Source organism: Boleophthalmus pectinirostris, unplaced genomic scaffold, assembly GCF_026225935.1.
Source record: "Boleophthalmus pectinirostris isolate CB_2022bp ecotype Guang Dong unplaced genomic scaffold, ASM2622593v1 HiC_scaffold_4, whole genome shotgun sequence".
NCBI classification, from domain to species: Eukaryota; Metazoa; Chordata; class Actinopteri; order Gobiiformes; family Gobiidae; genus Boleophthalmus; species Boleophthalmus pectinirostris.
The window spans coordinates 18589653-18604270 of record NW_026571353.1 but is presented as its reverse complement, the minus strand read 5'-3'; the positions used below and the strand labels follow the sequence as shown (position 1 = coordinate 18604270).

At 43.2% G+C, this 14618-nt stretch overlaps 1 protein-coding gene across 1 annotated transcript; it reads left to right on the top strand.

Moving 5' to 3' along the window:
• Positions 1 to 2858: 2858 nt before the first annotated feature.
• Positions 2859 to 13639, top strand: setbp1 (SET binding protein 1). The gene is made up of 5 exons (XM_055161524.1): positions 2859 to 3209; positions 4082 to 5794; positions 5915 to 6122; positions 6197 to 7223; positions 9858 to 13639. The coding sequence occupies exons 1-5, from the start codon at positions 2875 to 2877 to the stop codon at positions 10337 to 10339; spliced, it is 3765 nt and encodes a 1254-aa protein (XP_055017499.1). The 5' UTR covers positions 2859 to 2874; the 3' UTR covers positions 10340 to 13639.
• The last annotated feature ends 979 nt before the right edge of the window (positions 13640 to 14618 follow it).

The following is a 14618-nucleotide window of genomic DNA, read 5'->3' as shown; positions in this document are numbered from 1 at the left end:
CTTACCCTGCCCCCCTCTCTCTGTTTTTCTCTCTCTCTTTCTCCCTTCCTTACCCTGCGCCTCTCTCTCCCTTGCCCTCTCCCTCCCTTACCCTGCCTCTCTCTTTCTCTCTCTCTCTCTCTCTCTCTGCCTTGCTCTCTTTGTGTGTGCGTCTGGACAGCTGCCCAGTTCCATACACAGGGAAAAATGAAACACTCTAACCACCGGGCGTGCTGCCAAATAAAAGGCTGCGAAAAACTATTTGAAGGGCAGTGTGTATGTGTGTGAGTGCGCTCTGGTGTATACGTGGGTATATGTGCTGGCTTGTGAAATCTGGGTGTGCCTGTTTAGGGTGTTCTTTCCCAGTATAATGGTGCAGCTAGGTCGTACGAAAAGTTCAATGGAAAAATGCAGTAGAGGGGCGGCTAGGAGGGCTGTTACTGTCCAGAGCAGGGAGCTAGTGTTAACTGTAAAAACCAATGTGAGAGAGTGTCTTTGAGTTGTGTGGTTGCGGCACTTAGTCACATATTACCCATGAACCTGTCCTCTGACTTATCAGGTGGTTACATCACCAGTGGAAAGGAGCGCACACAGTCCTAAACCTGCTATTGTTGGGAGCTCCTCTGTGCAAATGCTTGAGACTGGTCGATGTTGTTAGCTAGCCAGTGCAGATTCAAAGCAAGATATCCCCAGTAAGGTTGTTGACCTAGCTGTGAAGTGCAACCTTTGACCTCTGATCACAGTCAAGAAATCTGGTTTGAGCCTCAAGGGAGAGTGTCTTGTTATTTTAGATCAGATCAAATGGTTTTAGGCTTTTGTAAATATTAGTCTAGAGTTGAGGTTGTACAAATAGGGGAACAGTGTATTAAAGGTGACGAAGTCTGGGTTGTAAGACTCTTGGTTGTTAAGGGTCAGACTCCCTATAATACTACATAAATTCCTGACCGCTGCCCCCTGCTGCAAGCCAGAAGTACCACATTGAGAGGCTGTATGCCAGATGTTATTCTTACACAAAGCAATAATAATGAGCTTTCTTCTAGTTTATGATTTGATCAGGCTGATTTATAAAAGTGAGTGTTCGTCTTTTATGCTGTAATGTATTTAGTGGATGGCAAAGAGAGAGAAAAGAAAGGGAGGTATGGTGGAGGACCAAGAACAAAAAGCTGAACTAGTGCCAGCTGGAGAGAGGGGGGTAAGCTGCTGAATTTTATTTTTTCCTAGACTTGTGTTTGCTTCCTGTCTAAAACTGCAAAGGTGTCTGTAGCTCCACTTGTGCTGTTGGCTCAGTGTTTGTTTGTCGGTTCGTGGGAGGATACATTTTGGTTGTGATGTTGTGAGTGGAGAGTGCCAGACAGCCTCCATGTTATTCTTCCATGTGTTTTAACCTGGAGCAGCAGGTATTCTAGGGTGGGTTAAATGAGAAGCCATGTGTGTATCAGGTGTCGGTCATCCTATCTCTCTGAGGACTCCTCGTGTGTCCTCTCATGTGTCCCTGACCAGACACATTCACACTTACACACAGACTGTGAAGATGGCATGTGAGTTTGTGGGCGAGTGTCTGTGTGTTTGCTAATTAATTATTTAGGATGGTTTGTTGAATAGATAGTCTCTGTTTTAATTGCATTTCCATAAATGTTTCCATTATCATATTTAATTATGAAGCAATCTATACTGAATGTTGTAAAAACACAATTTACAACCTTGCATATAGTAAGCTATTGCAAATTGTTCAATTCAGTCAGTTATGGTTATAATCACTAAGTACATGTAAAGCAAATACATGTGAAAAATGTTAGTTTGAATGGTAACTTTATTGCCAGTTCTGTGCAGCTCTAGTTTCAGTATTGAAATGTTTACATTATTACACAACAAAAAGATAATTTAGTTTGTGGAGCTATTTTACTATGAAAAAAGCTCTACTCTATGTGTATTGGTCAGCAGGAAGCCAGTGTTAATCATGTGTCAAAATGCTGCAGATCCAGGGTTGAAATTGCTCGCCTCTCCCTTTAACCCTTGTAACTGTAAATCTCAGAGGCATTTTAATCTTTTGCATGTGAAATCATAATTTGGCAGAGCTGTTGAGATGTGTACATTGTGTTGTGTTGCATGCCTGTGCGAACATGCTGAGAGGCAGGCCTGTGGTTAGGTTACATATCCCTGCAGCGCAGCAGAACAGTGTCTTGTTGCGTCACACTGAGTCTGTTAATAACAGGCTAAACCACAAAGGCCATCCTCCGCTCTATTTCTCATCTTCTGTGAGGCATTGATCATGTAGCCATGGTACAATATGCCCCATCATCTTGATACAAGCACACTTCTGTATCTTCAGTTAAGACAAGCTTTAAGATACAGTTTATACAATTACTGAGAATATATTTTAATTACATTTACTAAAATTCCTTCTGTATGCATATCAGCAGTTTATTGTGTTACAAATGACTGGACACTGCCAGAAGAGCTTATGCTGTGCTCAATATCCCATCTCCACCCCACCCCCACCTTTCTCAGCATGTTACATCCTTGCCACAGGAATTTAATTGCTCTGTAAACAAGCCCATTGTTTTGTTGCACACTGTGTGCTCATTGAAGTTGGATGTATTAAAAGCTTCAGCCTCGCCATGAAAAGAATAGAACACCAGATTAGTGAGCGGCAAAACAATGATAAAATGTTCTCACAAAAATGAAACAATTGCTCAAATGAAAGCTATGCGATTGAGTAATGCAGAGGCTTTTGAAGAATGGAAATGGAGTAGATGCCTTGGATGATAACTTGAAGATTGATTGCTGCTATATCAACATTTAGAAACATTATATTTGCCATAGGAGATTGACTGGAATTTTATGCACTGACTATTTCTACTTGTGTGTCCACAGACATATGAGCGGCAATTCAGAATGTCTGAGCAGAGAGAGGGAGGTCTGCTGCAACTTTTGGGAGATCCTACCCCACCCAAGCACCAGCCCCGGCCCACTCCCCTTCCTCCTCACTCACAGCAGACACAACAGTTCAACAGGCATGGACATCAACTCACCCAGGACTGGCTCACATCTACTGTCCAGTCCACTTCACCGGACAATCCAAACCACCCAGAGACCACCAGGAACTCTCTTCTGGAGCAGACACAAGCTTTCTCAGCCCACAGCCCCTCGCCACAGAGGTCTCTCACTCCTGATCTACAATTGCCTGTGGTTACGGATGCCAGCATTCTCAACCTAACATCTCTCAGCAGGTAACCTTTTATTAGAAATGCATTATGGTAGCAAGTAGAGTTCTCATGACACATTTTAATCATAATCATTTTAATACATTTAAAACAAATATCTTTGTACAATATAATTTTATTTTAATTTCAGCTTCATTAATTCCACATGATTTTTAAAACCATTTTCAAACTATTCAGGTAAATATAACTACAACTTACCAGTACCAGGTCATATTAGTATCATGTACCTACTTTTTTGGGCAGTCTGCATTCTCTGTCCAGGGTGCTAAACTCTGGAACTCCTTAAGCCCTCAGCTGAAACTGGACTTAGGAATGGTTTTAAAGGCGCGCTTCAACAAACATTACGGCTTGTCAATCAGTGACCTGTATTTACCATTTACTGTATATTGTCAAATTATACTGTGAATGTGTCTGTATGTTTTGCTTTTTGTAAAAGCCCCACCAGTGATGACATTGCAAATTATTCTTGGCTATAAATGTTGTAGTATGTTACATGACTGATGTACATGCTTGTCCCTATCAAATAAATAAAATGTGTTGTATTATCTAGGTATCAATTTTAAAAATTCTCAGTAATTACAGTACTGTATTTACATTACTTTCAATAATAAAATCTATTATTTATTTTTGAAAGTAATGTATGACATGTGCACTAAAATACGCTGCACACTTATCAAACATCATTACTAACATTACTAACACAAACATTACGGATCTAACAAACACATAATCATGACCCCTGCTCATGCATGGTATAATTAAGGCAGCAAGCAAAAATTATCTTTATATTATAGGCGTTCCAAGTTTCATGTCTGGTGCATGTAGCGTATTTTCTTCTCTATTGTAAACTGCATAAATCCTCTCTATGTGATCTCTAGGGGCAGGGGCTTGCAAGAGGTCAGTGAACAGCTCTTTGGGAACATCAAGAAGAAGTATGGCAGAAAGGAGTCCCAGAAGGTGCTGGCTAATCCTCAGAGTGGAGAAATCTCTTGGGAAAAGCAGCCAGAGAAAGACAGCCCTGCTCATTCGGAGGAGAGGTTGAAATACCGGCATGAAGAAACAAGTGAACAGTATCCAGAGGAGAGAGAGGAGGGGAATCGCGTGACAGAAGAAAGTAAAGGAAGAAAGAGACGGTGGAAACCTTCTTTTGACGAATCTTTTCCCACAGAGTCATCACATCAACGGCACGATAGTGATTCTACTGAGAAACATCAAAACGGGCCACCTGAACCAAAAGTGGCACACAAGAACGACCCCCAAAAGAATGAGATGCATTTCTCAAGTCACAGGGATGGAAGTAGTGATAGATCTGAGAAAGACAGATCAGATAAAAGTGATAAAAGAGAGAAGGGAGAGAGGAGAGATACTCATGACCCAGATCTAAACAAATTTAAGAAAAATCCAGTGGGACGTCCTAAGACTAGCACTGACCCTCTTAAGCATAGAGAACCCACGCACATTAATATGAGCAAAACTAGTCCGTCTACAACTCCGAGACTCCCAAGTCCACACCCCATTTCTAGTCCAAGAGCTAGCATGAGTCCCATTCCAAGCCCCAAACCTCGATCTAACAGTAGTCCAAGCCCTAGCCACAGCATCACCTCTACAGGCAGCTCCAAACCAACCAAAAGCAAGGACAGGTGGTCTTATCTGAAGGCTATGAAACACACAAGTCTCATATCACCCCAACGAGACAACAAGTCCAGCCCTTCACCTTTTGCAGACCCCCCTTCGCCTTTCCCCATCACCCCATCGAGTCCTCTGTACACCAACACCGACAGCCTGACCGTCCACACGCCAATCAAGAGGAAGAGAGGGCGCCCCAAGAAGCAGCCACTTTTGACCGTGGAAACCATTCATGAAGGGACCTCCAACTCACCTCCGAGCCCGCTCTCCCAGGACTCCACTGCAACTCTCAGTCGCAATAGGAAGACGCACACATTAAATTCATTAGTCCATGTGGCTAGCTCTAAACGTGGCAGAGGGCATCGTCCAGTGAGTAGAGTCAAGCTTGGGAAAATGCAAAGTATCCTAAATGAGATTCTGACTGGGTCTAGTCAGGGTGGTCCTCTGAGTTTGAAATCTGCATCAGCTCCAGTCAGCACGGCGATGACAGCAGTGGCATCAACAATAGAGGCGCGGCTCGGAAAGCAGATCAACGTTAGCAAGAGAGGAACAATCTACATCGGCAAAAAAAGAGGGAGAAAGCCACGAGCTGAAACCCAAGATTCAAAATCATCCACCAAGGAGCGAAGTTTGTTTTCTGGTCTCCATGAGAGTGCAGTGCCTTCCACCACCTCCTCTCCTTCACTAAGGGCTGATGCCTCCATGCCCAGTCTACAGCCTATTTCTGCGTTACCCTCCAAGCCGCTGGGACGGGGTTTCCTCTCTGCAGGATGGAAGTTGTCTCCCCCACGTCTTCTGGCTAATTCACCATCACATCTTTCAGAAGGGGCATCTGTGAAGGAGGCAACCTTATCCCCCATCAGCGAGTCCCACAGCGAGGAGACCATCCCTAGTGACAGTGGGATTGGTACTGACAACAACAGCACATCAGACCAAGCGGAGAAGGGGCCTGCCTCACGGCGCAGGTGAGCAGATCTGCTTAAATTTTAATATAGCTTTTAATAAGACAATAATAAGTTACATAAGTTATCACACCGCAACTATAATTTGACTGTTACTTCATGTGTTCTTTCCCCTTGCTGTAGGTATTCCTTTGATCTTTGTGGATATGAGACTCCTGAGGCAGCAGCTCTTGAAGCCTCCAGCCGAGGTCGTAGGACACACTGTGAGCGGCAGGTGACTTCAGTGGATAACTTCCTTTCACAGCAGGAGAAGAAACAGAAACATCACCGAAGAAAGAGGAAGTGTTTACAGACCCGTGATCATCTGCACTTTCTGGCTGAATTAGAAGAGGTTAGAAAAGTCCACATAAACAAAAGTCTTTCAGTTTTTTTAATGGCTACAGTAACATCTTGTTTGTTTTTCAGGTGGTCTTAAAGCTACAGCAGTTAAGAGTATCTCACCGGCGATACACTTGCTACCCACAGCATCCATATCCCTCCATATTCCGCCTAAACTTCCACCATTTCTACCCCATGACATATGACTCCTATCCCTGTGAGCCCAGCCCCTACATGCGTCGCAGTGTTGAGTTGAAGGCAAAAAGGAGACGAGGTCGTCCAGCCAAAGCCAGCGAGCCAATCACATCAAAGCTGCCTTTTGTACAAGGATATGGCTATCCCTTAGCAGGAGGCAATTACTATGCAGCGCCCTATGCCATGCCTTATGCTCCCCCTCTGGGTCTGGGATATTTCCCTCCTGCTCCACCATTTTACCTGCCCCACCCCTCGCTAGGACCAGCACCTTCCTCGCCCTTCATGAGGCCAGCTGTCCCCCCTCCCAAGGCCTACCATTCTGCAGCTCACGCAAATCTCCAGCCGGGCACCAAGCTCCATGGAGCCAGTGGCTCAATGCAGGGGGCTTCAGTGAGAGCAGAGAGCCTGGCCAATAGCAATGCAGGTGGTCTTCGCCTTCACAAGAGGAAACACAAGCACAAACATAAGCACAAAGATGAGCCGCTGCTGTCTCCACGGGACCACCAGGATCTGGGAGGACTCTTCAGTGGGGCCAAAGCGAATGCACGCCTGAGCATGATGACAGAGAGGAGAGACTTCAGTCAGGCCTCGTCCAAGCCTCTAGAAAAGCAGAAGAACACTGGACGTGCACCAAGCTTAGGGATATTCGGGGAGGACCCAAATCAGCAGCCTTCTCACTCTCTCTCTGACAACCAGCTCACTCTGCGTCAAACTGGACAGCGAATCAAAAGCTTCTTGAACAGCTACACTAGTGAGTCGCAGCGGCCAGAGCCTGGTTATGACCTGTTTCTGGGGGCACAGGAGGAAGGCAACGGACGAGGCAAAAAGTCAAGTATGTTTGGAGATCAAGGCCTCATGTCGTTTCATACTGCAGGTCAGCAGCCTGGACAAAGCAAGTGTCCCAGCCCCTCACTTACAGGTAAGAGAAGCTTATAATGTTATACAAAATATTGTTATTATTTATTTGGTCAGGACAGTGTGTGTTAATGAGTACTTACGAGAAACATACTCACTGGAAAGCAATATGTCCAAGAAGTGCCTTGCTCAAGGACGCATCAACAGTATGCACTGGTCCAAGTGGGCTGAACTCGTAAGTGCTGATTACTGATTGCATATTTAGGATAATTCTTAATTGGTCTACTGTATTCTTTTGTAGAATCCTCTAGTTAATCAAACTTCATTTGCACTATTGCATAAATGACTTATGTACCTATTTTTTGTTGTAAACATAATTTTGTGTTCATATTGCTATTAATGATTTAATACATGCCATATGTGCTGCCCAGTATGGAAGTAAACCAAACAAAGAGGCAGAGCAGTCAGACAAAAGAGCAAGGTAGTCCTGTCTCTCTCAGAAGCTGAAACATATTTTGGTACATTCTGTATTAGTCTGTCTTGAGCACATCTGGCTGGGATAGAAAGAACGTAATGCATGGATAGAGATGACTATAATTCACCAATCTCTCCGTCTTCTACCTCCCTCTGCCGTTGCCAATGCCTTTGCCAGAGATATATTATTCACACAGTGTGATTTATTTTCTACAGACACGCCGTAAAAGGCCCTTGCCTGTGTTAAAAGAGCTGGCTAGCAGCCAGGGGTTTAATGACTGGGGCCTAGTCCAGTAGTAGGGGAGGAGAAGCCAGGGGCTCCGAGTACACCCCCACCCCAGGGGAACCGGCACGGATGACTCACGTAGATCCCCCCTCTCCCTCAACCATCCCCCTGGTTGAGAACCCGCAGTCTTTTTCTACCTTTCTTCCTTTTCGTCCTTCCTGGTCCCTCTTGTGCTGTTTCTGCACTTCTTGCCCTTGCTCTGCTCCTGTTCCTCCCCCTATCCCACATAAACATATCCCTGGTTAGTCCTTTTCCCTCTCTCTCTCTCCTCAGTCTACCCTCCCCCTTGTTTCCCCATTACCCTTCTCCTCCTCATCCTCTGCCCCTCCTCTTTCAAGACTTACTGCTTCACTTAACAGCTTTAGTCCAATTAAAATATGAGCACCCGTGCCCAAGAAGCGCATATATAAGAATATGAATTTACAGAGGCAGTTAAGGATATACAGTCATTGCCTTTTAAACACATAATAGTGTTTGCAACAAAGCACATCTCCAACTATGTATAACTTGCATGATGTTTTTATACAGTTGCTTTCAACACATTTGGATGCTCTAGTGTGGTTGTGTAGTGACTTCCTATCCTACAGAGAAACAGGTCCTCAGTGCTATATGGCCCCTCTCACTGCTGAAGGTCACCGGTTTTATGTTGCGTGTATGCAGCTCATAAATTTCTGCTACTTTGTGTGTGTGTTAGAGAGTGGGATGGGAGCACACTTGTGTGTAGCTCATAAACTACTGCTACTTAGTGCTTTCTGCATTAGACTAATTTCACTGGCTGGCCTTAATTCTTCAGTAACAATAAGGAGTGATGTTCCCTTGAGTTTTAAATGGATGTGGCTCATCTTTATCTTCTCTGTAATCACAGCGACCTGTGCCCCAATACTGTTAAAGGTCTGATTTAACTGATTCTATATCTCATTTGTTTATCATCTTTATATACTGTGGTTGGTGACGCTTCAGATCCAGGATAATGTAATTATATATTTTTATATTGAAAACTCATGTGGCACATGAGCAACATTGGAGGTTTGGTCAGGGAACCCAGCAATTGCTGTAAAAGCTCATAAAAGCGACCCTGCATGTTGTGCACGCCGCTCAGGGACTGGTGTCTGATTGTGCTTTTCCTCCATTTTGGCTGTGCCTCAGCCTCAGCCCTGGGAACAGTGCCCAGACAGCGAGGAGGGAGGAGTCTCCAAACAAGACAGGGATACAAACAAAAAGAATGACAGACACGGACAAGACCAGGAAGCATTCTGAAACTGAGAAGGAAATCGAGTATGGCAGTGCTACCATTTTAATTGAAATATGAAAGATGTAAACTGGTGTTCAAGGGTTGAGTGGAACTGAGAATTATGGGTAAGAGAGGAACAGCGTGTAAGGGGCATAGTGCCCAATCACCAGTGTGAAGGGAACAATATGGCTCCAATTTCTTGAGCTCAGCCCTTTTGAACTGCTGAAGCCTTGGTTTGTGTGTGTGCAGTTTGTGTCTTTTCAATTGTGTGGATGTGTAAGCAGATAAATGCATCAGTATGCATGTGTTTGTGAGTGGCATTCTGGCAGTCTGGTCTCCAGATGCACAGGGTTGTTATTGTGTAGCAACATTAAATGGTTGAAGGAGACATTTCTGTGGATTTCCTGCTTAGCAGAATGGGATCTCCTCCTCTCCACTCTCCTCACAGCTCTCTTATAGACAATTACAGGATAGGATATGCTCTCCTGGCTCAGCTGGGCTTTCAAAAGCTACATGAATATGACCGAATTAGCAGGAAGCTCTTGAAGCAAAATAAGAGACTTTTTTCACCAGCTAAAAGGGTGTCTTTTATGAGTTCATCCTGACTAAAATATTACCATAAAATTTGACTTTTTCGACACATTCTGCTTGTCTATATCTGCTTTACTCAGTAACACCTTGCTTATGATCAATTTCTTTGTTCACAGGTGCTGCTGGTAAGCGAAGATACAAGCGCCGTGAAGTGGAGCAGATCCAGAATAATGTAAGAAGGATGCATTCACTGAACTTTGAGCATGTGCAGAAGATTCTGCGTGCCAAGCGCCTGCAGCGCCAAGCCAAAACAGGAAACAATGTCATCAAGAGGCGACCAGGACGACCAAGAAAGCAGCCTGTGGAGTGTGTGGTGGCCAGCGGGCTGGAGCAAGGCTTGGACTTGTTGTCTGATAGAAGAGCTGATGGGAGGACTCTGGGGATGCCGGTGCTGGAGAGGTGTGATGACCTGCCAGGCAGACAGAGTGTCAGGCCCAGTCTGACCCCTGAGGCTCTGGAGTTCTCCAATCATGACTCTATCGCAGCCACAATAGAGACTGTGGTTCATCAGGCCACTTCTGTGCCTCCAGCTAAAGGTGGGAAACGCAGGGGCAGGCCCCATAGCAGGGACGACTTATGGGCTCCCTCCAGTCAGTAATTTGACAAGAGACAAGGACTGTCTGAATCCTCTGAGCACAGGGAGAGAAGTCAGATGCAGTGCCCTTATTCTGGGACTTCTTGGTGCACTTTGATTAGATAGGAAGAAGGGACACTCATTGTGCCATTCCTGTATTTGCTACATTCAAACCAGACATGAGCCTTTTACGTTTCCTCTGATCTTTATTTAACATGGCACTATATGGTACTCTTTGATACTGATCCAATGCTATAGAAATCTATGTGTACTTGGTCCTGATAGGGTAGGATAATAACGTAATTCTTATGTTTGTGACATGGTGATGTGTATGGTCCTTTATGATGCTATATCTGAATGTGGCTTCAGCCATATATTTACCAGCAGGGGGATGGGGAAGTTGTATTAAACTGTGCATCTCTGCTTATCTTTGCCTTTCTATGAAAGTTTGTCAAAGATTTGTATTACAGCAGTATTAAAGCCACCTTATCCATTGACTTGGCCCCCTCTATATATTTTGTTGTTTCTGTTAAAGGCAGAAGATTTTTAAACCTCATCTTTTATAGCTGATGTCTTTCGACAAACCTTGTTTGTTTTATTCTTCCATGCTCGGGCCTCTCTGGCAGTGAATTAAAGGCAATATGGTGGAAGAGATTGTTGAGACTGTACATAGAAACTACTTTTGCCTGCCGTGTACAATGGAAAACCAGCTTATAGACATGTACTGGCATAAAATATGTCAAATAGATCTGTTGTACTATAGACAATGAAAGATGTGTATTGTTTTATAACCAAAACCAGACATGGGTGTGACTCAAAACAAGTTTGTTTTCAGACTGAACCACATAGTCATTCATACGTTTCATTACTGTGTACTGTATATATCCAGGGGGCATTACAGTATAAAAGTGAATCAGGTGTATTCTTGGACAACCTTAAAATTGGTTTAATGCACTATTGAACATACCCTTGCATCAATCAAATGCAGCACTTACATGCTAGTCCCAGCCTTATGTTTGATCCTGTGATGGTGAACCATTACAGAGAGCATGCATTATTTTAATCAAATTGTATATGCAGGCTACGCAGCCAAAAGCGACAAAGCAACGCCCTGATCCAAATAGGGGCTCCCTCTCATTGTTTTGAAAAGTAAATCCCTGTTTTTCTATTTAACACATCCAGAGTAGTAGGTTTAGAAACCAAAGTAACAGAATTCAGTTTAAGAATGTGTTTTGTTATATTGATTACTGTGTCACTGGCACCAATAAAAAGCATTCCTATGTGAACTCAGAATGTAGCTATCCTGGATGTTCATGTTGACATTATGCTTCACTCATCTTTACAGTGTTTGTGGCACATAATAGTGCTTGTCTTTTCTTCAAAATATTATTTCATTAAAGAAGCAAGCATAGTCTGTTTGGTGGGAATATTTCAGTTTCAGCGATTCAACTTGTGCCTTATGTTTTTCTTTCAATGATTTTAACCTAAAACAGTGTTAGTGTACCTGACCCAAAATATGAATGTGTCTTAATCTGTCACACAGATCATGCCACTGTCTCCCACTCTGATGTTATTGTAGATCACATACTTAGATATCACACCACTCAGCTTTAGGCCTCCTTCCAGCTGACTCAGTATCATCAGTCATTGGACAGCTAAGTGCTGGGCAGAATAGCAGCAGATGATGTTGCCATGGAGAACACATGCTCATACATTGTTGTTTGCTATGCATCAGGCCATGCCTTGCAATGACCTTATAAGGAAATTCAGTTCTGGGTCCACCCTTCATCATAAAAAGTGGTATTTTCATTCATATGGACAGAATTGTGAATACTAGTAATAATTTGTGCAGAAAGTGACTATCAATACATGAACTATAGTTACTGCAGCTCCATGCAGTACAGCCTTAAGCAGATGTATCTCTAAGTATTGAAGTGTTGTTGTTCTTAGTGTTATTAAGTCCATCTAGTATGAATGTTGGCTAAGCTTTGCTAGGCTCAGGCTATTCCCTAACTCACCAGTCATCTCTTCTCTTCTAAAATCACTATTGTGTTGCAGCATTTATTGGAGGTCATTGGCACAGTCCTTGAAAATTTACATGAAACAAAAATTATAATAAAAAACCTACAGGGGTAGTGAGGTATTTGGATAATTAAGGAACACCAGTAAACAAAACATGCAGCACCTAGATTTTAGGTAGCAGAGGGAGGTGCATAATAAAGTCCTGTGTTTAGTCTGCAGTGGTTAAAGGAGACTATGCTCCATGAGTTTTAGGGACCTCTCACTTCGCAGCTCAGCCCTCTATACACTGGCCTGTGATAGGAGACTCGAAGAGCTAGGAGTCAATTCTGTCTTGTCTGTCTTTTCTACCAGCCAATGCTCCGGTGCCTTCTAACACTGACAAGTATTGTCCAAACCCAGAGCTTTCACTTTACACAGAGACTACAGATGCATGATGCAGTGAAGAGAGCTACTCTTGAGTTTATCAGTCAGGCTGGGCCAGTGGCTCCAGGAGAAATACAGATGTAATAATATGACTGCATTAAGGGCAAGGCAGTAGTATTTTCTCTAGATCATTGAGTGGGATCCTCATCAGCAGTTGTGTGTGTGGTCATTCTCACATCACCCAGATCTAAGCTATAATGTTCAAAGCTGGAAATGCAGACAAGTCTTTGATGAAAACCAATAAATGTACTTATTTTGAGCACAAAGACAGCTCTTCTAACTGTGTGGGCATATTTGAGTTTGTATACAACCTACTATATTCAAACCTTTTCTAAAGTGGGTTTTCATTATTTGCATGCTCAACCAGATTGTATGCATAAATATTTTAGACAAGGCAAAAGTTGAATTAAAATTACATTTGGAGCAGATCTTGTACATTGTTTGATATGTTTCTTTTTGTAATGAATTTTTTTAATTCATGAAGCATTTTTGTACATTGTATTAATATTAAAAAACTGCAAATATTTGACATATAGAGTAAATACTAGATGCGCATGCATATGCATATATCCTTCAGGTATGTATGTGTAACTGTACACATATATTTTGTATTTGCATTGGCCAGCATACAGATATATGTCTTAAGCACATATGTACATGCAATATATGTATATCCATGTCTGCTGGCATGCTTTTGGACATGTTTATGATCTTGTAGGTTATTTTCTGTATTATAATTTCTCTTTCCTCAGAAAGAAAAGCTCATTATTTTGCTAACCTTATGTTGGCTGGCAGCATTGAGCACTTATAAAGAAGAACTACGTCGAAGTTGTTCATGTCATCCATTGTGTGAAATAATAAATGACTTTATTGACAGCTCATGGTGGTACTTCTCTCATTCTTTGGGGGGATTGTGTTTTATTGAAAGCTCTAATCTACTTAAAGCTCCACAGTTACATGTCAATAAACTCAAGAGTCACAGAGCTAATGTGTGGAAATGCGGGATGCTGCATGCATCACTGGTATTGTGTTGCCGTCAGATGGTCACAGCTAATGAGTCTCCAGCCCATGGTGGTGGCATATAGTGCTTCAGAGTAGGGAAATCCTCACTCGCTCACTATCACTCTGCACACATGCCTGCACTGCACTGCACTCTCATGTTCATTAGCTAAGCCTACATCTCTAAATCCTGCCCGCACTAGTCCAGCAGTGACAGGTCTTGGAGGGTTGGGCTGCTCGCTGCCTTCTTATTGGATGAGGATAAGTGGGAAGTGCCCCACTATTGGCTGCTGCCAACTAGTAAAATTCTTCTGTTACCATGGTTGCAGGGTGAGCTGCCCAAATGTGTGTATCTTGTGGTACTGATCGTACTGTTGGCACCACTGAGCCTGAGCTGAAAAAAACCTGTGATGAAAGTCAAGGCTGCACCCACAGCACACAGCACTCATCCCTGTAAATGAGCCCACATGGCTGTGCACCTCCTCCAGCAGGAACACAGGACCTGCATCAGTGAAACAGCCCAACCACCGCAGGAGAGAGGCACCACGAGGTCGAGTGAGAGCCCGTTACACTTGACACTTCAAAGCAATGATTTCTTCTCAAGTTGCAGCGTCATCTTGAGTGTAATTTGACAAAGCTCAATGTGAAGATGGAGCTCAATGAATTTCAATGACATATCTGCAAGCTATGTAACATTATATCATAAATGAATAAGCCTGAAATAGAAGCACTTTGAATAACTTCACTCAGTTATAAATGATGTAGAGATATGAACTGAGCAAGTGAGGAAGATGACACAACATTTTAACATAAGATTTTGTGGCTGGAGCTTCACTGCAGCTTTTTCTTCAATTCAGTG

What these genes read in the sequence shown, in the direction of transcription:
- setbp1 (XM_055161524.1), top strand. Translation starts at nt 2,875, where the DNA reads ATGTCTGAGCAGAGAGAGGGAGGTCTGCTGCAACTTTTGGGAGATCCT. An exon ending in GGGCCTGCCTCACGGCGCAG is followed by an intron (nt 5,795 to 5,914) that starts GTGAGCAGATCT and finishes CCCTTGCTGTAG; the next exon opens with GTATTCCTTTGATCTTTGTG. An exon ending in TTCTGGCTGAATTAGAAGAG is followed by an intron (nt 6,123 to 6,196) that starts GTTAGAAAAGTC and finishes TTTGTTTTTCAG; the next exon opens with GTGGTCTTAAAGCTACAGCA.